Source organism: Urocampus carinirostris, chromosome 17 (genome assembly GCF_059441175.1).
Source record: "Urocampus carinirostris isolate Australia breed hairy pipefish chromosome 17, RoL_Ucar_1.0, whole genome shotgun sequence".
In the NCBI taxonomy this organism is placed as follows: domain Eukaryota; kingdom Metazoa; phylum Chordata; class Actinopteri; order Syngnathiformes; family Syngnathidae; genus Urocampus; species Urocampus carinirostris.
The window spans coordinates 15,681,191-15,706,120 of record NC_142365.1 but is presented as its reverse complement, the minus strand read 5'-3'; the positions used below and the strand labels follow the sequence as shown (position 1 = coordinate 15,706,120).

The 24,930-nt window shown below is 41.5% G+C and overlaps 1 protein-coding gene across 2 annotated transcripts; it reads right to left on the bottom strand.

Annotated features, from left to right (window-relative positions):
- Positions 1-230: 230 nt before the first annotated feature.
- Positions 231-21,676, bottom strand: LOC148349336 (protein phosphatase 3 catalytic subunit alpha-like). Of its 2 annotated transcripts, XM_088320963.1 has the most exons (14): positions 21,404-21,676; positions 16,948-17,148; positions 15,828-15,952; positions 15,648-15,759; positions 12,979-13,124; positions 12,779-12,918; positions 11,039-11,116; positions 10,851-10,945; positions 8,932-9,057; positions 8,797-8,874; positions 8,637-8,721; positions 7,259-7,356; positions 5,675-5,725; positions 231-4,108 (listed from the first exon to the last, which is right to left on the bottom strand). In XM_088320963.1, exons 1-14 carry the CDS (start codon positions 21,450-21,452, stop codon positions 3,957-3,959), a joined length of 1,536 nt encoding a protein of 511 aa, XP_088177089.1. In that variant the 5' UTR covers positions 21,453-21,676; the 3' UTR covers positions 231-3,956. The 2 variants fall into 2 exon arrangements, with proteins under 2 accessions (XP_088177089.1, XP_088177090.1); XM_088320964.1 differs by lacking the exon at positions 5,675-5,725.
- Positions 21,677-24,930: the final 3,254 nt, after the last annotated feature.

The window sequence follows — 24,930 nt, the reverse complement described above, 5'->3', positions numbered from 1 at the left end:
AAAATTCAAAGCCAGTCTAATACCACATTGCACTTAATACTGAGACTAAAGGTAAAAAGTGATCAACGACGTCACTTCCGGCTCTATAATGAACGTCAATATTTCTCTAATTTTCAAAATTAAAATTATTATTGCTAAAGATTTATTTGCTGACAAGAACTGTATTTTATGCAATGTAAAAATATCAATTTCTCAAGCACAATAATGATAAAAAGCAGTCATTTGCCGAGTAAGAAATAACGGGACTTGATTTTATTCATGCATATTTTAATCAAGAGTAAAAAAAACAAAAGAAAAATGAAATATTTGTCCCATAGGGCATGCTTACAATGTGTGTATCATTTCAGAAGTCAAATACCAGAACAAATCTCTCCAGATATCAAAAGAAAATGTTGCAAGATAAATCCATTACATAGGTCAAAATATGCATGTACAAGAACAAGAAAAAGAAGATTAAACTGTAACAATAATATCAGCCATCCTGTTGGTCTGTCTTTCTCGGTGCCCAATTTCTTCAAAAACATGCTTTGAACATGCTTTAGCAGCCTGAAAGGAGCTTTTCATTCAGGTTATATTTCATTCACTCTATTAAATATCAGTACGAGAAAAATGTAAACAATGTCAAGCTACCCTCCATTTTCAAAATAAAAGCAATGCTCCGAAACGAAAAAAAAAAACCCCAAGAAGGAAGCCTCTCTTTAGAAAAAGGATAAAACAAGACCGACCAAGTTACAAAATAATTCCAGTGTACTATTTGAATCACGAATACAGTTTCACGATCTCACGTTACAATTAGGAACCGAATTGCATGCATCGATGCATTCCGTACCCGAGATGCTGTCGACGACCTTGTCTCGACCTTCAGGATCATCTGCTCAGAATCCGTTTCGTATGTTTCCGCTTCCTATCCGAGAAAATCCGTTAAAAAAAACAATGATTGAAATTTCAGTTTTTACAAAATGTCATCACAGTGTGGATACCTGAGAGCAGGGGCATCAAACTCATTTTAGCTTGGGGGCCACATAGTTGAAATAAAAAACTCTCACGGGGGAGTAGTAGATTAAGAAAGAAAGAGAGAGAGAGGGAGAGAAAGAGAGCAGGAGAGAGAGAAAAAACAAAGGAAAGGGGAAACGGAAAGTGAAATATATACTGATTGCAGAACAAATGAAGAGAAAAGGAAACAAGGAAGACAGAGAGAGAGAGAGAGAGAGAGAGAGAGAGAGAGAGAGACAGAGAGAGAGTTAGAGAGCGGGAGAAAGAAAGAGAGAAAAAAGAGAGAAAGAAAGAGAGGGACAAAGAGAGACAGATATTAATCTGTTGTGGGGCCTTATCCCGCCTGGGGGCTGCATGTTTGACAACCCTGCCTTAGAGTGAAGTTCCACGGTCAGGTTTGTCAATGATAAAAGAAAAACTAAGGATAAAACCTTTGAATTAAACCAATTAGCTAATTGAAACTAAAATGTGGGCCAAGATGAAATGAATGCACACCTGAGTGACAGCACCTGTGTGCAGGATGGAATCCAAAATTCGAAAAAACAAAAAAAACTCTCATCTCATCCGTAAGCTTCTCCAGATGCTCCAGTGTCTTTTATGTTTCCTTCAGAAATGTTGAATGTGCTAGGTCATGCACAAAGGAAGGTAAAAAATGTCCCCCTGAGGACGGCCTTGATGCAATAAATAAATAAATAGAATAAAACCTTTTCACTTTCTCTACATCAGGGGTCCTCAAACTTTTTCCTATGAGGGCCCCACTTTTCCCTTCCCTGATGAAGGTTGGGGTCAGGTTTCGATTGAAAAAGTGGGACGGTTTCAGGAGCCCCTAAATGTAAGAAAAAACGATTGTTTTCCAGAAAGCCACACTCAAATAACCCTTCTGGATTCTTCACAGAACAATTCGGAAAATAAATAATAACATTATTTATGAAATAAATAATGACTCAATAACAGTGTGTAGGGTCTTTAAAGAAAAAATAGTCTAAGGAACATAAACTCTCTATTGTGCCGTGCACAGTATTACCAGGTCCGTGATCAGCTTAGTTGCCAGAGCACTGGACCACCAGTGAATTGGAAATAATCAGTGATTCTCAAATGGTGGGTCGAGATCCACAAGTGAGTCGCAGACCCGTTTTCAGTGGGTCACAGGAGAAAAAAAAGAAAAAAAGGGAGGAAAAGAATAATAAAAAAAGAAGCAAAACAAAGTAGAAAATGATACAGAATGAATGATACATAAAATGATACCAAAAAATAGAAGAAAAATCTGTAGAAAAAAAGTAAAAAGACAGACAAAGGAAAAAAAGCCCGGAAAAGAAAGAAGAGTAAAAACAAAAAAGAAAAAAAAAGAAGAAAAAGAAGAGACAAAAACATAAAAAAGAAAGAAAAAAGAAAAAAACAGAAAACTAAAGAAAACAAATGAAATCAGAAAAAAAGAAAGGAAAAAGGACAGGAAAAGGAAAACACATAAAAAGGGGGAAAACAAAAGAGAAAAATGACAAAAGCAAGAAAAAAAGAAGAAAAAAGGGGGGATAAAAATAGTATTTAGTGTACCCGTGGCAGCAAGATGGCCCAACATGATGTCAGCTATTCAATCAATAAATTTGAAATGTGTCATTTGTTTGCTTAATTTGTGTCAAGGCATGTAACTGGAATAGATGACTTGCCAAGAGGCCTTATATTTTATCTCATTATCACACTATTTTTACTCGCAGTACCATTGTGTGTTTCACATGTTAGAATACCACTACATTTTGTCATTCTAACATGTGAAACAAAATCTACATTCCTCTCTGGTACTGTGACCAAAAGTAGTGTAATCATGATATAAAACCCAATGCCTATTCTTATGTAGTAATTTGGTACTCTCACCATTGCTCCCTGGGATTGGATCCTACTACAACCAAAAACGTACACCCCGGACCTTGAGCTCTGTTTTAGGTTAAAAATCCGGCCCGCGGAACGTAGTTTGGGGACCACTGATGAAAAAGAAAGAAACAAAAATAAATACAATAAAACATTTTCCCATTCTCTACAGACAGGAAGACGATGACGTCTCCCGTCCCCACTTTGTGTCCGTCCTCGAATCGTCCTGGTTGCTAGGAGACCACCACTCGCATGGAGGCTTTCATCTTGCACTGCAGTGACTCCTCCATATGAGGAGAACAAATGAAAGCTGTGCAGATTTTGGAACTTTTTTACTCTCTGCCGCCATCTCCTGACTTGTGTCGTCATCGCAGCCTCAGTCAGCTCATTCATGATGCGCATGCAAGTGCGTGCATTTCTTAGACACGCTCGGATAAACTCTTCTTTCTTCATCTGGGTTGGGTTTGGGTTGGGGTTTGGACGTTTGAAGTGTGGCCTTTTCTTATTTTCACCATTTTCATGCTACACTGACAATTAGAAACAAAAAAAAACACTTGGGGACAAGCATTAAATTACTTTCCACCCCACTCCCATCTCGCCATCCCTCTTACCTAATATGTTCCTCCCTTAACAGCTTTGATGAAAGTAAGATAAAATCAGTGGAAAATAAAGCATAAGGGCTCTTTGAACTCAGTTGGGCATTGTCAACACATACTTAATAGAGAAAATATTTGACTTTTTAAGGACACCTCAGATGGTGCACCCAACCTTTAAAATAAACAGGAGAGTCTGTCTTTCCATGTTTAAAGGGCTACTCAATCGTCGGAGGACATTTCTGTCATAATACTTGCAAACCAGCGTCCGGAATCTGAAAACCGACCTGAAAAAAAGGGGGAAAAAACCCTTTTCCTTGGCACGGATGCTGAAATGACGCCGCTTGTTGGTTGGTCACCAACGTTACCGACTTGGTCCGTTTTGTAATCCAGCAGTTGGAAGAAACTCCAGGGCAGACTGAAGTACGGCCTCCCTTCCCTGGGCAGAGAAAGCAGCAAATGGCCTGCAAGTCCCCATGGGGACGTGCCAGGTGTCCCCAGTCCCGGTTACTGGACGTTTTTGTTGTCATCGGTTCCGTTTGCCTCGTTGATTTTTGCGGCGTGGTCCCGGCGGGGGGGCATGCGCTCGTTGATGCGGTCCAGGCCTTTAGCTTCCTCGAAACTCCTGATCTTGTGCTGGGGCGAGAAGCCGCGGATGGCTGGAGACAGATAAAAGCACGGGTGAGGAAATCACCTAACCCCAAAATACTGAAAAAAATAACAAAAATCAAGACAAATTGGGTCGGGGTAAAAATGGGGTCCTTTTGTACACACAGCGTTTGTTTAAAATGACAAATGGGGCGGTTTTGAATATCAGGTTGTTACCCAGAAGTCTGTAACATATGGCTCACAAGCCATCTATGGCTCTTTTCATGAGTACATCTGGCCCGGAGTTTAAATAAGGGCCATGCTAATCTTCTTTATATCACGCCAATCTTAGTGTATGCAAAGCCAAAGCAATGCAACATTCATTGGTTCGGTCCAGAATATATAGGGCAGATTCCCAACTACACTCTACAGTGACAGTGACCCGTTTTGGTGGTACATTTCTGTGGAATCCTGTATATGGAAGCCCAATGTATGTTCACCGTTGAGACACATCATGATAAAAACCCTCTGAACCAACTGCAAACACCCAAAAACGCCAGCCAAGTACACAGAGCAATTTGATTGGGTGAGCGGGAGATATGGGCGGATCTCTGCATACTATTTTATCTATTAATTTACCTTGGTCATATCCCTCGAGAGGGGTGACTGACAGCAAGACAAACACATACAATAACAAAGAAAATATAAAAGGGGAAAAAATAGCAAAAATCACACACAAAATTATTTGAACCATGGCCAACCCAAATGCCGAAACACCCAAACAAGTTAGGCACCTCGGCACATAAGTTTGTCATGCTTTCGTCCTTCCAGATGAAACAGGACACAAGAAAGCAGCCATGTCACTCGGGTCAGGGTGACACAACACACTCTTCTGTTCAATAGCAGGGCCCGACAGCTTTCACTGGTTTACCCCTGCTGCATACTAGGGATGGTAAAATTAGCTGTTTTGCATTGATTCGCTCTCATGCGCATGTGCATCAGCAAAAGAAGTCAGAGATTGATTAATTTGAGGGAAGCATGTTAGGGTAAATCGGATTTAAGGCTAATGCATCGGTAAAAAAATTCGAGATACTCTCTTGTTTTTGTAAAATATATATACCGGTAATTTTTTTCTCAAGTTCCTTTTGACAAGTACAGCGCATGTGTGCACGGTTCACGGTAGCAGCAGTGAACACACGTGACGGCAAGATTTCTTTTAATGAACAAAGCTTTTTTTAACCGGTCGTAGGTGCCAAATGATATACGCTGTCCCTTTAACAAAGGACCCAAATTTTGGAATAAGTGGGCGGGTCCACTCTCAACCGATATTGGGTTACTTTTTAGTGTTTTTGCTTCTGAGTCCTTTTCAAGCGTTTATGTTGTCTGTTTTTGACGGTGTACTTGTGCTTACAGCACCTTTCCAAGTTTAGCCAAGAAGAAAAGCCACCTTTGTGTTTTCGAGTGAGATGCTGGAACACGTTGCCATGGAAACAGCCTTGTGTATTTCGAATGTTCTGACTCAATTCCAGCAAGGTTTTAAGCAATAACGTTTGTGGTGCAAGGAGGAGACCCCAACACCGCTAAGAGGGTGGGGGATATAGGCATAATTTGTGTTCTGCTGCAGTTATTTTTTTTACCTTCTCCGTCCTCGTCGCTGGTCTCGATGGCTTCGATGGCTTCAATGGTGGCTGGAGGAGGAGGGGAGCAGGTTAAAGCCATGCAAACAGCCCCTGGTTTGAAAATGGTGGATGGAGCACCATGCATTTGAGATGGGGGTGTGTTTCAAAAACGAAAACCACTTGCAACCATTCAAAATCCAAACTTAAATGGCGGTTGAAAAGCAGCAGTCTGATGTGAAGTAAGGATGGAATGACAATGCATATATTAAATCTTGATTTGTGTGTGTGTGTGTGTGTGTGTGTGTGTGTGACTCATAGGCTCCGAAATGGCTGACCGTATTTTCATAAAAATTCACAAATTTGTATTTTAGCCCTCTGCGATTTCCTTTAGCTATGTTTCTTGTCAAGGCACCCCAAATACACATCAACAAAATCCATAAACATCTGCTTTCGTGTACAAGAATCTCTGGAGCTTCATGTGGCTCTTTGGGACTGCTTTGTGCATCCCTGGCACTTTTTCAACAAACCATGACCCTAACCACCTCGCGCACCTAAAATGCCTGGCAATACCAGGCCATTATGCTTGTCATACAATTAAAACATTGTGTAATAGAAAACGGCACAGCTAGCAAAAAGCTGAGGATGTATTCCACTCTTTGTGGCCAATCAAATTATTTTGGAGTATTGGAACTCAGTAACAACAGACAAGATTTTTTAAGTAGACCGATGGTGAATGGAGGTAAGATCTTAAGTTCAAGCCCGAGTCCGGGCCCGTCATGACCCAAATTACGGTCTGCGTTGGACCCATTATGTCATTCATTACGTTCAGGTTGGGCCTGGATTCTCTTTTGCTGACTTCTTTTTATTAGTATCCACCTGTCATTCTTCTTTGTCTCTCTGCCTCTCGTTGTCACAATATGTTAACCCATTTTGTAACAATGACAATAAAGGTATATTCTATTCTATTCTATTCTATTAAAGTGGCACATGAGATTCTTAAGTATGTGCTGCTGTGGTTTATGGCCCAATCCTCAACCCGTCAAAATTATAAATGGTCTTAAATCGTTCCTGTCAACTCTTAAAAAATCTGTGAATAATGTCAAATTCTCTGTTAATGTAACCTCTGTAGACTCAGTAAAATTTATGTAAATGTTTATACAGTCTTGTTTAACATAGATTTTGTTACAAAACACAGGCTTGAATGTGTTATCATAAATCACCTATCTTCCTTTCGAGTCCTCACGAATAGAATATGGAATTTAGCGTTAACTTCGGGGTGGTATCTGCAAATCAAGTCAATTGATCGGGCTTTAGTATCTGCCGCCCTGGGTCGGGTCGGGCTGGATTTTTTTAAGGCCTAATCTTACCTCTGTTTGTGAATACTGCAAAAACAAGAGAGAAAAGCTTGCAATACTGAAAAAATACGCAGTACTTAGACAGAGAGAAATCTGCTCAGCCATGTTAATTTAAGGCTTCCAAATATTTTCTTTGCTGTTGGTATGTCATTCTGATCATTTGATCGTTAAGGAAATCAGAAATTGATGCAGCCATCAAAATTTTGGGATCATTCCCCATTGGAAAAACAGAGACTTGGGTACTGACCACTCTGCAGCGTCTGCTTGCCCCCAGAAAGGACCCCGCTGGGCAGCATACCGGTGGGCGTCAGCCCCTTCAGCGTCAACACGTTCTCGCTCTCCTCCCTACCAAAATAAAAGAGAAAAGGTGCAGAATATTGTAGCGTTCCTGCGGCATCAGTTAGCAAAATGAAAGAGAAGAGGTGTGGGCAAAACGGGGCCTTTCTGCAGTGTCAGTTGCCAAAATAAAGCAATAGGTGTAGGCAGATTTGTGCATTTTTGCAACGTCCGTTGCCAAAATAAAAGAGGAGAGGTGTGGGCAAAACGGGTTCTTTCTGCAGTGTCAGTCGCCAAAATAAAAGGGAAAGGTTGTATGCAGAATCATCACTGTCAGTTACCATAATAAAAGAAGTTGTATGGGAAAATCAGGGCCTTTCTGCAGCACCAGTTTCCAAAATAAAAGAGAAGATGTCTGGGCAAAATGTGTCCTTTCTTCAGCATCGGTCGCCAAAATAAAAGAGAAGAGCCTAGGGGATATCTGGGCCCTTTGTAACATGTCATCACCATCAGTTAACAACTCAGGCGTTTCTAGAGCGTCAGTTCCCAAAACAAACGAGAAGAGGTTTGGGCAAACCGTGGCGTTTCTACTGCATCAGTTCCCAAAATGAAAGAGGAGAGGTTTGGGCACATCGTGGCCCTTCTGCAGCATCAGTTAAAATAAAAAAGAAAAGGTGTGGGCAAACAAGTTCCTTTCTGCAGCGTCATTACTGTCATTTACCATAATAAAAGAGAAGAGGTATGGGCAAATCAGGGTCTTTCTGCAGTGCAACTAATGTTAGATACCAAAATAAAAGAGAAGTGGTATGGGCAAATCAGTGCCTTTCTGCAGTGTAATCACCATGAGGTACCAAAATAAAAGAGAAGAGGTGTGGGAACATCAGTGCCTTTCTGCAGAGTCATCACTGTCATTTACCATAATAAAAGAGAAGAGGTAGGGGCAAATCAGGCTTTTCTGCAGTGTAATCACTGTTAGATACCAAAATAAAATAGAAGAGGTGTGGGAACATCAGGGCCTTTCTGCAGAATTATCACTGTCATTTACCATAATAAAAGAGAAGAGGTATGGGCAAATCAGGGCCTTTCTGCAGTTTAACCACTGTTAGATACCAAAATCAAATAGAAGAGGTGTAGGAGCATCACGGCCTTTCTGCACAATCATCACTGTCATTTACCATAATAAAAGAAAAGAGGTATGGGCAGTGGAATCACTAATAGATACCAAAATAAAAGCAAAGAATAGTGGGCAAATCAGTGACTTTCTGGAGCACAATAACCGTTATGTACCAAAATAAAAGAGAAAATAATGGGTAAATGATGCCATGGAAAAATGAGCAACAGCACTTCACCTGAGGACAGAGAACATTTTAGCCATTTTCCCAATGGCGCGGATCTTGTTTCGGATCACTTCTTTGCGTGCCGCCGCTGCATTGGCTGGTAAAAAAATTAAAAGAAATAGTCATTGGCTGACATCTTTTATCTGGATGCCAAGTTTTGTTTTTTTTTTACCGTCGAAGATCTCATCCTCATCGTTCATGAGCTCGTCGTCAGAGCAGATACTCAACACGTTGACCAGCATCTCCGTGACTGGGAGTACGAAAGAGTTTCATTGGCAGCCGAGACGACCAATCAAGCGGCTCCTACCTTTCTCGCCCACGAATGGCAGCGACCAGGTGAAAACATCCATGAAATTGGGCAGCCAATAGGGATGCGGCGAGCAGTTGAACTGTCGGATGTTCATCACGTTGTTTTCGTATTTGAGGACGGCGGCTGTAAAAAGAGCGTGGCACAAAGTCAATGCCTGGTGAAAAAGATAACAATAATTTCTCTCTATGAGATGTTTTTGCTCTCAGGTAAAAATATTACGAAAAATAAATGTGTTTTTCAACTAGACACCGAACATGTAGTGTTCTTCCACGCAGTCATGTAAATATGTTGCAAAATATTCCAGGCGTCAGGGGACTCGAGGAAATTGACTCAAAGTTACTTCAACTAGGTTGTTTTCTCTAAAGCTGTGACGTCATTAAAGGAACATCAACATTAACACAACATGTGAAGCCAGCTCCGAAACAGACGGCGATTGTGGTGAACTGCAATTGCATTAGCCCATTTCTCCTTAGAGATAGGCGATGGTGGATTTTCTTTGTTATTTTTTGCTCCATGTATCGCAATTGGTATAATTTGGTCCGGCTAGCTCCCTGTTTTCCTGTTTTGTCTGCTCCCGGGTGGCACTCGTTGGCTGCCAACCATGTGTTGTTTGGCCGGCTAGCCTGGTGTTAGCTCCAGTTTTGCTGTGTCACTTGGTCTATTTTTGTTGGGGTCTCTCCATTTGTTTTCTTGGCCAGTACGCCCCTTTTTGGCTGCTCGGCCTTTGTAGTACCATTACTGCATCCACCTGCCACACAACGCTCAAGCCTAGGGCTTCACCACAAAAACTACCTAAACTTCGGTTGAAACACTCGAAACATCTTTGTGAATTAACACGTAAACCAATACAGCGACTGGTTTGCTAGGGTGCTGATGTTCCTCTGATGACATCACAGCTCAAGACAAAGACAAGACATGCCTTCAAAATGCATTATCTCAGAAAATGATCGTAATAAACCGATTAAATATATATAGATTCCATGCAAAAAACATGTACTATTTCCTCACATTTTGCATGGTTAAGAATTCAGGATTACATTTCAAGGCAAAAAAATTGACTATTGTCAGTGACCACCAATTTGGAGGCAAAACTTCCCTGCAAAAACAAAATAACACCAGTAGATGGCGTCTGTGGGAGGAATGTTTTTCCTCAATGTGTTCTAATCCAGTGGTCTGCAACTACAGGGCTGTGGACTGGTACTGGATGGTGGGTCGTTTGGTTACGGGCCGTGCAGAAATTAAATTTTTGGCTTATACCTTATTTTTTTTTGTATACACACATTTTTTTGCATCAAAAAACTCAAAGTTAAGGTACGCGTCATACCATGACTTTTGCTCGGCATTAGATGCAAACGGAATTAAACCCGGATCGCAACGATGAGAACGCCGCATACTAACCACCAGTCCGTGCCGCCCTTTGAGACCTTTGTGATAAAGTGCTATCGAAATAAACATTGATTAGGTTATTTGGATTGTAGATGACATAAGAAAATGTATTCATTCATTTTATTCCATCATCAAACTAATGTAATTCTCAGTGCCACCTTGTACAATGTGGGAATGGTGCAATTGGGGAAAGAGTTCAGGGTGATCATGAGATCACATCGAATGCCTTTTCTAAAGTCATCTAGAACAGGAGTGATCTCATGGATACACAGTGGATTCGGGCTAATTATCATTATTATTATTGCTGTTATCGTTAATTTTTGCTTATGTTATTATTGGACCGGGCCAAGAGAATTTAATTGGACATTAAACTGGTCCTTGGAACAGTAAAGGTTGCAGACTACTGCTTTTATCAACATTTCACGAGACCAGATTGGTAAAAAGACCAAATTAAAAAAAAACTTAGGAAAGCAAGGGTCTCCAACTCAATTTTTCCGGGTTGGTGGGCCCAGAATGTAATAATAACAGACCTTTGTTGTTGTAAACATCCAAGTAGTTGGGCGCTGAGAAGATGGTGATGAGGGACGGGAATCCCGTGGTCTGACTTTTCCGATACATCCGGTAACTGTAAGTGGGGAAGCGCAAAGAAGGTGGCGCCGATGAGTTTTCAAGCGTGGAAACCGGAAAACCAAAAAAAACAGAAAACTGGAAAACGTACCCAGCGTCCTGGGCCTCGTGCGCTCGGATGATGGAGAGAAGGTTGTTGCTTTGGAGGAACTCGCACACTGCTGGATAACTGTAACAGCAACAGGCAAGAAAAGTCAAGAAACTGCAAAGATATTGAAAACTTTCTTGTTTGCTCACCCGAAATCAACGGTCCAAACGAAACAGGCACTTTTGAACAAGACGAGTCCATTTTTGTAACCGCACAGAGTCATCAACACACACCAGAAAATCATGGGCTGCTCTCTACCCAGTGTGGAGGACATTGCTAGAGAACGACAATATCAAGACTCCTCTCTCTTTCTATCTCTATCACTCTCTCTCTCTCTCTCTCTCTCTCTCTCTCTCTCTCTCTCTCTCACTCTCTCTCTCTACCTCTCCCTCTATCTTGCCACGTCTCTAGTTTTCACCATCTCTCTGGCTATCTTTCTTGCAATCCCTCGCCCTCTTCTCACTATCTCTCTCTCTTCTCTACTCTATATCCATATCTATCGTCTCTCTCTCTCTCTCTCTCTCTATCGTCTCTCTCTCTTGGTAATTCTCTATCTTGCTATCTCTCTCTCTTGCTATCTCACTCTCTTGCTCCCTCTCCCTAAGTCTAGCTCTCTTTCTCCCTAAGTCCGTCCCACTTTCTCCCTCTATTTGTCTCTCTCCCTTCCAATCTCTCTCTCTCTTTCTCTCTCTCTCTCTCTCTCTCTCTCTCTCTCTCTCTCTCTCTCTCACTCTCTCTCTCTCTCTCTCTCTCTCTCTCTCTTGCACCGTTTCTCTTGTTTGCCTCCTGTATATCTCTTTCTATCTTGCTATCTCTCTCTTGCTCGCTGTCCTACTCTCTCACTTTCTCTTGCAATCTCTCATTCTCTCTCTCTCTCTCTCTCTCTCTCTCTCTCTCTCTCTCTCTCTCTATGTCTATCTCTTTTATTTGCCTACTCTATATCTTATTCTCTCTTGCTATCTCTCTCATTTGCTCTCCCTCCCAATTCCTTTCTTGCTATTTCTATCTTTCTCTTGCTATCTCTCTCACCATTTCTCTTGCTGTGTCTCATTATCCCTCTCACCATTTCTCTCTGGCTCGCTCTCTTGGAATCTCTCTCCCTCTCGCTATCCCTCTCTTCTCTACTCTAAATCACTCTCTTGCTATCTTTCTCTCTTAATATCTCACTCTCTTGCTCCCTCTCTTGCCTTCTCGCTATCTGTCGCTTCCTATCTCTCCCTCTATCTATCTCTCTCACTTGCTATATCTCTCATTGTCACTCTCTCTCGCTATCTCCCTCTCGCTAAGCCTCTCTTTCTTTTTCTCTCCCCAAGTCTCTCTCTCTCTCTCACTCTCTTTCTGTCTCTATCTCTCTATATTTATCTCTCCATCTCTCTCACCATCTCTGGTGGCTTGCTGCGGTCTGTGGGCTCCTTCTAAAGTTAACTATAATGTGTTTTATTAGCTATTTACTACTGGCTTGTTTTACTTTGGATTTATTCTTGCTTAATTGTTTTGTGTTACTGTATGTACAGCGACCTTGGGTGTCCTGAAAGGCGCTTCAAAGTATAATGTATTATTATTATTATTATTATTATACAAATAAATATGACTTGACTTAATTTCATGCAGTACTTTGAGTTGCAGTTGGTTGCCTGAGAAATGCTATGCAAACTGTTCTTTTTTTATTGAACGGCCTCTGCGCCACCCGTATTACGGGGACAAGAAAGGAAGCCCGTCCGTTGCCGTCGGCGTAAAACTCACCTGTAAAAGTAGGAGCAGCCTCGCACTGTGTTGTGGCTGAAATATTCCTGCGTCTTCTCGTTGCCAAAGTCCTCCAGAGGGTCCGACCACAGCAGGTCGCACATGGGCCCGAATGCAGGCGGCTCCTTGAAGCGGTCCAGCTGAATGGAACACGGCGTTCTCAGATCCTATCTAGATCCGGGTCAGAACGGCACTCCTACCTTCTTGATATCGTCTAAAGTGTGAATTTCCGGCGAGAGGCCACCATGGACGCACAGGAACTGCTGGTTCATGAGAGCGGCCAGGGGAAGGCAGTCGAAAGCGTCCATGGACGAGTCGTACACCTGCTCCGAATATTTGATCTTACCTGGAAAATCGCCACAAAGCGGATTTCAAGATTGGATCCATTTGGAAAAAGAATGAGATAACGTCTGAGATCATTTCTGCTGGGCTTAAAACAGACTAGAACACATGAAAAGCAGAAGATGTTGATGTTGAAAAATGGGGAATGAGTTATTGGACGTCTCATTGGAAACAAATGGACATTTTAACGGGTAAAGTAAAGGTCACGATCAGTGTTCCCTCTATTCCTCAATTGCGCACTGCTCGCACATTCTCGGCACACAAGCAAATCTAGCCAGGGCACAAAAATGAGGGCTCAAAATTACCTTTTAAGAGGTGACTTATGTCAAAGTTACAGTGCATGAAGGTAAAAATACACGGGTTCCCCTGACGTTGTGTCCTAAATGCGGTATTTTGAAGTCGAACGAAGTTGAGTAAAGTTAGTAGAGTATGTCGAGAACCGGCTTCTTTGGCTCGGCTCACTAAAAAGGAACCGGCTCTTTCGGGTCCTAAACGGCTCTTCTGGTTGTTTTTGCTTCTTTAATCCCAACATGACCAAATATTATGTAAAATTATGCACAAAATGACTTAAAGGAAGGGGGGAATAGAACAAAAAAGAAAAAAATACTGAAATGAAAAAGTAGGCAAAAGCTGAGAAAAAAAGAAACAAAAGGAAGAGAAAAAAAGAAGGAAAAATGTATTTAAAAAAAAACAGAAAAAAAGAAAAGAAAGAAATGTAGGAAAAAAGTAAATAGAGAACAAAAAGAAAAAAGTAACAGCTCGGAAAAAATAAACAGAATGAGATTTTTATAAAAGAATTTTTTTTCAAAAGTAGAAAAAAAACACCGAAAAAAGAATACAAATTTCCAATTATGACAGGTGAATCTTGTTGCCAACATTGTACTTCCACTAAAAATGTGATTAAGTACAGTTCTGTATCTTACATTCGACTAAATAAGCCCCCAAAAATGTTAATATTATGCGACAAAATATATCAGGAAATAAAAAGAAATGGATATCTTGTGAAAGAATTGTAACAACAAACGATGTTTGTAGGCCGTAAACCTTTGCAATAGTACATGAGTCAATTCATTCAAAAGAGAAAAATCATTTTGCATTGCCGGAAACTCCGCAAAATGTAACTTGATGTCAAGTTTTGGACATGTTTGATAATTAATTATCTTGCCACATTTGGGATTATGGTTGCTCACTGTTGTTTCAAGTGTTGCTCACCGACTTTGTGTGAAAGTTCAAATCCGTGGAAGATTAGAGGGAACATTGGTCATGATCTTGCACTCTAAATTTCGCCTCAGTCCATGTTTTTCATTCTCTGTAGCTAGTTCCTGTTCACGGTTCACAAATACCTAAACCGCGATAGTAGGGCCACCACTTCCTGTGGTGAGTCTTGAGCAAATACAGCCTCTTCAGCCCGTTTTTTAGGGTAGGGATTTGCTCCCCCACAAGAAACCGATTTCCATAATTTCAAAACCTACTGATCTGACTCAGATACAGCATCTTTATCATCTGGTCGCTGTTTTTATTTGTTGTAAAACGTCATCCTGTTATCTTGGCATTGTGTGACAATACTAATACCAAATCTTATATCACTGAGGAAAAACTCTTTCGTAGGCGTTGCATCACCCTTGGCTTTCATACTAGGGGTGGCAGTAACTCAGGAGTCAGAGCGCTTGCAGGTACCGGATTTGATTCTCAGCTCCTCCGACTTTAATGTCGAAGTGTTCGTGGGCAAGACACTGAACCCCTTATGCCCTTGATAACCAGATAGGCACCTTCATGGCTGACTCTCTATCAGGGTGTGAGTGTGTGAATCGGTAAAAGTGAAGTACATTGTGAAGCGCTTTTGGAGGTATTCAGTGACATGAAAAGGGCTATATAAATGCAGTCCATCTAACATTTACCATTTGAGAAAACAACTTTGTGGCAAAGACGTTGCATCCGTTACCTAATTTGGTTACTCACTTCTGGGCTCTATTATTCCCTTCACAGCTTTTGTCACTGGTCTTGTTTTTTCTGTATATCATGACTTTTTCTCTTCCCTTTATAAGTACTCTGTATTCTGGGTTCCTTGCTAGTTTATTGCTTTTCTCATCACATTCCAAGCACCTATGTCACAGCCGTATTATCTCCCCAGAGTACGAATCGCTGGCTGATCTCCGAGACTTCGAATACGACCTGATGAACTTTTGGACTTTCGACCATGCGGCTTGAACTGGATCTTCGAACTTTTCGCCTGTTTATTCAGTAACGCCTGTTTGCATCTGGTGTTCTGAACACTGTTGCCTCGCCGCCTGCATTTCCATACAACAGACACTGCCCTGTGCTTGTGCTTTTGTACCATCCTAAGCAAGTTCATTACACAAAGTGTTGAAATATGGACATTTGTTATTAAACTAAAAAGCGAATGGAACTTATTGAAAATGAAATGCTTTGATAAGGCTGGGAAATGTAACTGAATGATGAAAAACATGTTCACATTCGCGCAATTAGTATGTTACATTAAAAAAGCTTAAGACTGAGAAATACTCACATTCCTGTTTAAAGGTGAAATACTCCGTCAAATGTCTACATTCATGATTCCCCCGCAGTAAAAAGAGAGTCTTTGGATAGAGGATTTTCAGCGACCACAGATACAAAACGCACTGCGGAGACAGAAAAAAATGCTTGGTTTTTCTCTGAGCGCCATCTTGTGCATGGTCGGCGGATTCACCTCAATACTGAAGTAGCCGCGGTCCACGTAGTCCCCCAGGAACAGGTAGCGTGTGGTGGCTGGAGAGCCTCCCACTTCGAAAAGCTTCATCAGGTCAAAGAACTGACCATGGATGTCCCCGCAAACTGTGAAAATTTTAAAAAGGCAAAGATGAGGACACCTTTCGTTGGCTTTGAAATTGCATTGGTACTGCTGACTGGTACTGATACTTTTATTTGGGAGAAAAAGACATTTGCTTTGTGATAAGTTTATTCTGGTTTTAATATTGGACAACGGCAAAGGGATTTTTTAGGATGCCCGATACTTATTTTGACTATTAATGCTCTTTTTGTCATTTTTTTTTTTTGACTATTTCATCATTGTTGCTGTTGGCCAATCATGTTGCTGTTCTTTGATATCCACACCACCTGGGGATGATCTGTTTTGTGTAACCTTGAAGATTTACTAAAAACAGGTGGCTCAGGAGAGGGCTTCAGAATGGGGAATGCGAATCCCTTAAATTTGAAGGCTTCTTCCAGGCTTCTTCGTTCTGAAAGCGCCAGTCTACTGGTGATCCCAAGAGCCAAGAAGTGTTCCGCAGGATCGAGAGCGTTCTCCATCCGGGCTCTGGTGCTGTGGGGATGCTCTTCCCCCTGAGATCCGATCTGCAACCTCAGTGGAAATGTTTAAATCTAAGCTTAAAACACACTTCTACTCTATAGCATATGAATAACCTATATTTTTTGTTGACAATATCTCTGTACTATTTGTACTTGCAACATACATTGCAGCCTGGTCATCCTGAAAGGGGGATTACCACATGTGCAGTCCCTTCTCAAGGTTTCTCTTTTTCCTCATGTTGAGGTTTTTGAGTTTTCCCTTGCCCTCATATTGGTTTCAGATCAGGGGATGGTGTAATAATAGTCTGAAATAATAGTCTCTGCAATAACCTGTGCAGCCCTTTGAGAGACTTTGTGATTAAGGGCTATACAAATAAAAATGACTTGACTTGACTTCTTTCGCTGGTCTCTTGTCAAATCCATTGATGTCTTCTCTCCTTATTTTGAGTTTCGTCTAAAGTTGAAACTTAACACCTTGCTTTGATTAAAACGCATCTGCAGGCATCAGACGTGAGTGTTACCTGTGACGGGTGCTTCGATGTCTAAGATGGTCTTCTCCTGGCGCAAGATGGCCGCCCCTTCGTTGATAATCCGCAAGGCTACAGCTTCTTCCAAGCGGCCCTCCTTGGTCAGGTGGGCCTTGAGGAGGTCCACGCGAGGTTTCCCTTCGCAGTCGAACACTTCTTTCATGCTGAGACGGTGGCTTAGCGGGAAGGGGACGGCTGGAGACACACAGCACCGCAATCCAATCAAGATGGACGCTCTCTGAATACCCTTGTTCAGATGGATAACCGGCACACAGTAAATTTACTAGAATTTAATATGCATTTTTAAAGTTTTTAACTCCTCTGCAGAGGTAGGATCTTAAGCCCAAGCCCAACCACTTGAATTTTGAAAATAAATGAAAACTTTTAAGACAGAATCCAGAAATGGAGGAGATCTTGGAGTGGTTTGAAGACCAGTGACAAAATGGATATGGAGTTTTTCAGCAAAATATACCCAAACTCTCAAGATTGCACAAGCCTAGAAACAAGAAGATTTCACTGCTTCCACTGGTTGGCTAACATGTTTTCTTCCATTTCTTTCCATTATTAGTTTTGGGGGGTTGGCTTCTATGCGAGTATACCTGGTAATTTGTAACTAGATGGTTACTTTCAAAGTAACGGGCTACTTTTTTGTGTCAGTAATCCGGAAGGTAACCGAGTTACATTTTAGATGTAGTAACTAGTAATAGTAACTGTTACTGTTTTTCAGTAATGCACCAAAAATTGGTCTGACAACCAAGGACGTAGTTTTGGCATGGACGAAGGGGGACGTGTCCTCACCAGTAAAGGGCAATCATTGTTTTGTTTCTACCAATATTATTAAATCACTTAAAAAATGCGCTGTTGGGCGGCACTGCAACTCAGTGGTTAGCGCGTCTGCAGAACAATTCTGAGGTCATGGATTCAAATCCAGCTACCAGCCTTCCTGTACGGAGTTTGCATGTTCTCCCTGTGCTTGTGTGGGTTCCCTCCAGGCACTCAGGTTTCCTCCCATACTCCAAAAAAATGCATGTCAGGTTAATTGGCCGGTCCGAATTGTCCCTAGGTGTGAATGAACGTGTGAGTGCTCTGTCTGTGACTGGCTGGCAACCAGTTCAGGTTTCCCCTGCCCACTGCCTGAAGACAGCTGGGATGGGCTCCAGCACCCTCACGACCCTACTGAGGATAAACCGTGCAGATAATAAATGGAAAATACGCTGTGTCCACCAATGCAAGACCAAACCTATGCCCATGTTTCCAACTATACCTGATACAGTCCTTCTTCCACAACTCATATTCATTAAGAACCATTCTTCAAAGAGCGACAGACTGCAGGTGACTTGCTCATCTTCACATGCTCAACCTGATCTTGATTCTTATCTGGATATTGATCCTGTTCCTGCTCAGGCCCACCAGCAGCGGAAACTGGGAAACAGCAATGTTGTACAGAGCTAAAGCAAAAGATGACTACGGTAAAAGCACAAAAATCACCCAGCAAACAAACTGTGAGCTACAGAAAGGTTGGAGAGATGCTTATGGTACGTGGGAAAAGGCCGTTTCTTGGACCCGGAGTCGATCCCTGCATGAAGAACAACTTTCAGCCCCTCCAAAATGTATCTGGAGCATCTAAAGCTCCTTCAACAGATCTGTAATAATGAACTCTGATAAAAAGCTTTAAAAAAAAGTAAAAGTCTGCACCAGCAAAATATCAGAGTTGGCAATGAGAGTGTGTTTTTACACATTAGTAAGGCAAAACGTAAGTCATCCTGAGTGGACTTTTTGGACAAAGTCTCGCGATTGGTGCATAAAAAACAACTTCCGTGTGATTTGGCCTTGCAATAAACCCGCAAGAGAGATGAAAGCAGTTTCAGACTCTGCCTGGAAACAGCAGAAGCTGACTGTTGGACCAGTGCACAAAACTAGATTGGTCTCCCTCCTAAAAACGCAGAATAGCCTTCTTTATATTCATACCTGTCAACATCCGCTAATTCCCCTCTGTAACATTTCCGGGTGGACCCAAATGGTCAGAAAAGGATGATGTTTAATAGCAAAACACAGGTACAAAGTAACGGACAAACAAATGTCAAAAACAACAACACGACCGTCTGAACTAGAAACAAAAACCTCACAGAGCAGTAGCAACAAGGATGAAACAGGAAAACAATGTGATAATGACAGTATGAAGTCCAACCAGTCCTTATAATGCAGACCTGGGCATTACGGTCCTCAAGTGCCACATGTCCTGCATGCCTTAGTCAGCTTGTGCATAATGTGCGTGCAAGTATGTGCATTTGTAAGACACACTCAAATAAACTCTTCTTTTTTCATCTTTCTTGTGGTTTGGGTTGGCGTTTAGACACTATGTAAAACCTTCACCATTTTTCTGCTACACTGTCAAATAGGAATAATGCCACTTTCAGGCACTCCGCAATTCCCAATTCCTCATATGTAATCTGTCATAATGTGTTCCGCCCCAAACAGCTTTGCTAAAAGTAAAATAAAAACAGGTGCAGTGGAAAATAAAGCATAAGGAATTCTTTGAACAGAGGTGGGAATTGTTACCACATACTTAAAAAAGAAAATATTCTACTTTCAACTTTTTAAGGACACTTTAAATGACGCAACCATTGTTAAGGGGAGAAAATTGATAGTCAAACACGTAAAGCGGTAGTGAGTATATCTAGCAAGTAGGTGCATTTCTTAGACATGCTTAAAATAATGGAATAATCATCTTTCCTGGTGTTTGGGTTGGTGTTTGGACTTTAATTGAAGCAGGACTTTTCTGACTTTTACCATTTTCAAATTCCACAAACAAATAGGAACAAAAATAAAAACAAGGGGGCGAGCAAGAAGTCACTCTTTACTGTTCCTGCCCCACCCCATTCTTACTTCTTTCAGTGTTCTACCCGAACAGCTTTGCTAAAAGCAGGATAAAAGACGATAGGTGTGGTTAAAAATAAATGGTAAATGTTTTGCATTTATATAGAGCTTTACAAGTCACTGAAGACTTCCTAAAGCGCTTTACAATGTGCTTCACACTTACCCATTCACACAGTTTGTTTTCACCTCGATCAGGTCAAATGGTTTAACTCATACAGGAAAACGTGTTGCACTATGAATTGTAAAATAAGAAACCGTCAGAGTATAAGAAAAGTAAGATTCCATTGCAACAATAAGAATAATACAAATTAATAATAATAAAACTCACTACATCAAACTGGATATCCATTAGAAATCATAGTTTGTTCCTTTTTATGTATTTTTCTGCAAGAGAATAAAGATATCTTTGAACTTAGTTGGATATTGTAAACACAGACTTAAGGGGAAAATATTTAACATTCAACTATTTAAGGAAACCTTAAATGATGCTCTGCATCTGTAAAGGTCTTATCGGCTTTTATCTTAGTTTTAGGAATGCTGTTTGAGGCGGAATACATTATGTAGGAGGAATGGGGGGTGGGGCCAAGTCTTGGAAAGTCTCATCTCATCTCATCTCATCTCATTTGCTGTACCGCTTATCCTCGTTAGGGTCGCGGGGAGCTGGAGCCCATCCCAGTGGGCAGGGGACACCCTGAACTGGTTGCCAGCCAATCGCAGGGCACACGGGGACAGACAACTCACACGCTCATTCACACCTAGGGGACAATTTTGCACCTGAAATGCATGTTTTTGGAATGTGGGAGGAAACCGGAGTTCCCGGAGGAAACCCACACAAGCACTGGAGCTGGATTTGAACCCACGCAGGAGGTTCCCATGACATGAACTGTGCCCCACATGCGCTAACCACTGCGCCGCCGTGCTGCCCTGTCTTGGAAAGTGCCTTTTCTATTTGTTAGTTTAGCAGGTAAATGTTGAATGTAAGAAGACGCCTTCTTTCAAGTAGACTCCAACAACCAATCCAAACCCCAAGGAAGCTGAAAATGTCAAGTTTATTCGAGCGTGTCGAAGAAATGCACCTACTTGCACGCGCATCATGAACAAGCTGACAGAGGCTGCAATGATGACACAGGCCAGGAGAGGGCGGCTGCGAGTAAAAAAGTTCCAAATTCCTTACAGCCGTTTTAAGCAAGCAGTCTTCTTCTTCTCGGAATCCTGCTGCATCACTGGCCCGTCTTAGAGCAGGAGCTCAGCATCCGAGCAACCCCCCCAACCCCCACACCCCCTACCCAGCTCAAAGCTGAGGCACATTCGAACGATGACAGCTGAGAGAACGTATAAAAAATACATGAATACCTTTTCAAAATTCATACGGCTGAACCTCCCCCCCCATTGGAGTTGTCTGGTGCACCAAAACACAATCAATTTTCGAAATGAGAAATCCAAGAAAATGGAACGCGCACCAACTTGACGGTCGCGCGACTGACTGAAAAAAAAAATCTCCAGGCAGGCCACATTCACGCCATGGCACGAGAAGCGAAGATGTTATGTAATATCTTGTGGTGTTGCTACTCACATTTAACCACCCGATCGGCGACGTTCTGGAGCGCATCGGCGCCGGACATCTTGCGCGTCGAAGCCGATCCGGAGACGCTAAAATTGGAGATCAACTTTCAGCTCTGCATCACTCGCACGGAGAGGATGCGCCCCCCTTGCATCTCCTCCTCCACAGCTCCCCCTCCTTCCTTCTCAGACTCCCTCGGATGGACGCAAGGGATGCTAAAGATGCAAAAATGGAAAAGATGTAAGGATGGCGGACAAAAGTGGATGCGGGCTAAGCTGCAGCCTCTGTGGGGGAGGATGTACAGCAAGGGAGGAGGGCGAGCTGGGGAAGAGGGAGGGGGCTTCGAAGGGAACTCCCACGCTTTTTTGCAGCCATCGTCTTGCAAGCGAGGGGCTGCCCCCAAGCATCAGCTCCTCTTTGCGCATTTCAGAGACTACATCCTAATATTCAAGGGTATGCAATTCTAAAATGGAAAAAAAAGAAATTTGCACAACGTGGAAACTGTCAGTGAAATCAGGGAGACAGCGTCATGTGACTTTCTCAATTTCACTTCTTCTAGACGTGGAATTGATGAATAATCAAGTGTTGCAGTTCACAATACTTATTAAAAAACCAACAACAAAAAGGAAATGATTTTAAGGTTTGTTTTGATCGAACTCTGCAATACTGCGCCTTTAAATCTTTCTGCTGCTTGTAATTTCCAACTGTCGCCGCTAGAGGTCCCCATTTGAACGCATCTGATGTTCTAAAACAGTATCTAAAACCAGTGGTTCTAAACTGGTCTAACTTCAGGACCCTACATCCCAACCTAAGTACAAGCTGCAACCTAAATCAAATACGTGGAATTAAAGGATTGCGGAGTTTGAACCAGAAATAGTAGAATATATTCACGTTTGTTTGACAAACAAAATGACCCAATAAAACAAAACGACTTAAAGTACCGTATTTTCCGCAGTATAAGGCGCACCTAAAAGCCTTTATTTTTTTCAAAAGCTGACCATGCGCCTTATAATACAGTGCGCCATATATATGGATCAATATTAAGTCGCAAAGTCTTGCAACTAGGGCAAGCAGCCGCCGACTAGATTTTCCCCCGAAGGCGAAGTAGTCCCGCGGTGTATGCTGGGATTTATATACCGGTGTTTCATTTCCTAACCAATGTGTCAATCATCATTTGAATCAGTCACTATTGGCTAAAGTTATTCGGAGGTAAAGGGGGCGGATCCTTTTTATCATTTACAGGCTCGCATAAGCTAAAGGGGCAAAACAAAGCCTGCAATTGACCGAAAAAGATGAATGTGAATCACACGTTGGGTTGCACTACGGCATAGAGAAAACATTTTTTACTATTCTGTATTTGTAAATATTTTACTCTCCTGGATTTACGACACTCACGGTTGGAAGGAGACCATGGTTACGTATCATTATTGAACGTGATGGCTGCAAGAGAACTTAGGTGAGCTATGCGCCTTTATATTTTCCTGGTATCTTGTTTTAGAACGATCTTGATGTTTCTGTGATGAGTCTGTTTCAAACTAAATTCAATTCAAAGTATTTATTGTCATATGCACAGTAAAGAACCACGTTTCCCTGCACAATAAAATTCTTACTTTGCTGTCCACACAGTTGCCAGCAAAAAATAAAATGGAAACTAAGAAATGTTTGGCATTTCTTGAATCCCAAGACTTTAACCTTCCGAATGATATTTGGAACGATGCATTTGAGTGATTGGTGACATCGTACAGACACTGTTTCCGTACATATCTGACACACGTATTTGCTTCTTTGCAAGCTTTCGGAATTTTAAGGGGGTAATAAGTTTGACTGAACTATCTGACTGTTTTGTCGACGTTCCCATTGTAGCGCATTATAATCTGGTGCGCCTTATGTATGGAAAATATAAGACCAAAACCTATTTTTTGGGGGTGCGCCCTATAACCCGGTGCGCCTTATAGTGCGGAAAATACGGCAATAATATCCCCTTTCACGCTCAATTGGCTACATTACTAACCCAAAATACTTTCCTCCGGATAATGAAATATATATTTCATATTATCGTTGCTGTATTTGTGTTTGGCCATGCTCAACATAAGAAAACAAAATTCACCGGTATTTCGTTATAAAATGGCCATGCGTAAACTAGTATTTGCAGGGCATTATCATCATCTACTTTTAATTGACCCTCAGTTATTATTTTTTTCTTTATTTTCCCAAGGCAAAGTCCTGCGACCCATTGAAAATAGGTTCTACGACCCACTTTTGGGACCCCTCCCCCCCAAAACCGTGCAAAAGTTTTGTCAAAAACACGTGGAGAAAAATGTGCGGTCGGGTCACTTTGAGTCTTCACTGTTTGTATTCTTTCTTGTGCTTTCTAACTCTCGTTATTAGTTACACACCACAACGCAGCGACATCTGGTGGTCAAATAATACAAGCTGTCCTTAGAACTCACTGGAACAGCACTATCGTGCAAGAAAACAAACTACCGTATTTTCCGCACTATAAGGCGCACATAAAATCAGATTTTTTTCAGAAAGCTGACTATGCGCCTTATAATCCAGTGCGCCTTATATATGGATCAATATTGAATTGCAAGGTCTCGCAACTAAGAGAAGCAGCCACCGACTCCATTTTTCGCGTAGAAGATGCTGTGCATACTGGGAAATATTAAACAACGATTCTCTTTTATTTGTGCGTTTGTATAAAGACCCTGAAATTGCTCCTATTAAGAGACACGCTTACAACGCAGAGTTTAAACTCAAGGCGATCAGTCACGCAGTAGAACACGGAAATAGAGCAGCAAGAGAGTTTAACGTTATGGAAACGATGTTGCGGAAGTGGAAGAAGCATGAGGATGAGCTGTTTACGTTTTACATTTTACAATTATTATGTTATTGCTTTATTGTTATTGTTGTGCACTTGTTATTGTTTTTGCACATTACGAGTGTCACTATATTGCGATTGCACTAACGTTTAATTTACCATAACAGTATCAGACGTTTTTTTGCGTGTTGACTAAATGGAGGAAAAGTAAAATGTTATGCCTTGCTGTTGATCAAAGATGTTAGAGATGGGTCAAGAAAATGCTTTACCTCAGAGAAAATAATAAAACAGCTGTTTATTCATTTTGGGAGTGAATTAAGTTGTGTAAAGCTTGTTTGTTATCTATTAATAAAGTTTGACTGGCCTATCTGACTGTTTTGTTTACATTCCCTTTAGCACGGCACCATCTAATGGTTGCATAACGTAACTACATCCTCTACTGTAGCCAAGTCAAGTCACATTTATTTATATGGCCCTTAATCACAAAAATGTCTCGAAGGACTGCACAGGATTACAATTACAAAATTGCACAATTACCTGATCTTAAACCAGCATGCACTTATAGCGCCTTATAATGCGGTGCGCCTTATGTATGGAAAAAGTTTTAAAATATATCATTCATTGAAGGTGCGCCCTATAACACGGTGCGCCTTATAGTGCGGAAATTACGGTAGCTTGAATACTTTATTGTGCTTTGTAGCACATGTTTATAGTCTTA